At 39.8% G+C, this 264-nt stretch overlaps 1 protein-coding gene across 4 annotated transcripts in view; it reads right to left on the bottom strand.

Annotated features, from left to right (window-relative positions):
* Nucleotides 1-264, bottom strand: part of PPA2 (inorganic pyrophosphatase 2) — a 105,982-nt gene continuing 105,718 nt past the window's right edge. For all 4 annotated transcript variants that reach the window (XM_051820137.2, XM_070047783.1, XM_051820136.2 and 1 more), the window contains one exon: nucleotides 1-180. In XM_051820137.2, coding sequence (XP_051676097.1) covers nucleotides 152-180 — 29 coding nt within the window. In that variant the 3' untranslated portion in view covers nucleotides 1-151. The remainder of the gene's footprint in view (nucleotides 181-264) is intronic.

Here is a 264-nt window from a genome sequence, read left to right as displayed (position 1 = left end):
TTCAAAAATTTCAATGTTTATTTACATATTGCATATCTTAAAAAGTTTGGGGAAAAAAAGATTCAACAGGAAGTCAGCAAATACTTATAGCACTTAGGGAAAAGGAGTCTTGGAGTCCCAGAGATGGAAATCTTGATGGCAGAGGAATCAATCACTTGCCAAGGAAGTGCCATATTTGCTCTGCATTTCAAACAGGGGAAGAAGGGTGGTAGGGAATGGGTGAAGAGGAAGAGGGAGGGAGGAAGGGAAAGATACGATCAATTT

The sequence above is a fragment of the Oryctolagus cuniculus genome, chromosome 8 (assembly GCF_964237555.1).
Source record: "Oryctolagus cuniculus chromosome 8, mOryCun1.1, whole genome shotgun sequence".
Classification (NCBI taxonomy): Eukaryota; Metazoa; Chordata; class Mammalia; order Lagomorpha; family Leporidae; genus Oryctolagus; species Oryctolagus cuniculus.
The sequence above is the reverse complement of the archived record's forward strand: the minus strand, read 5'-3'. Positions and strand labels throughout refer to the sequence as shown.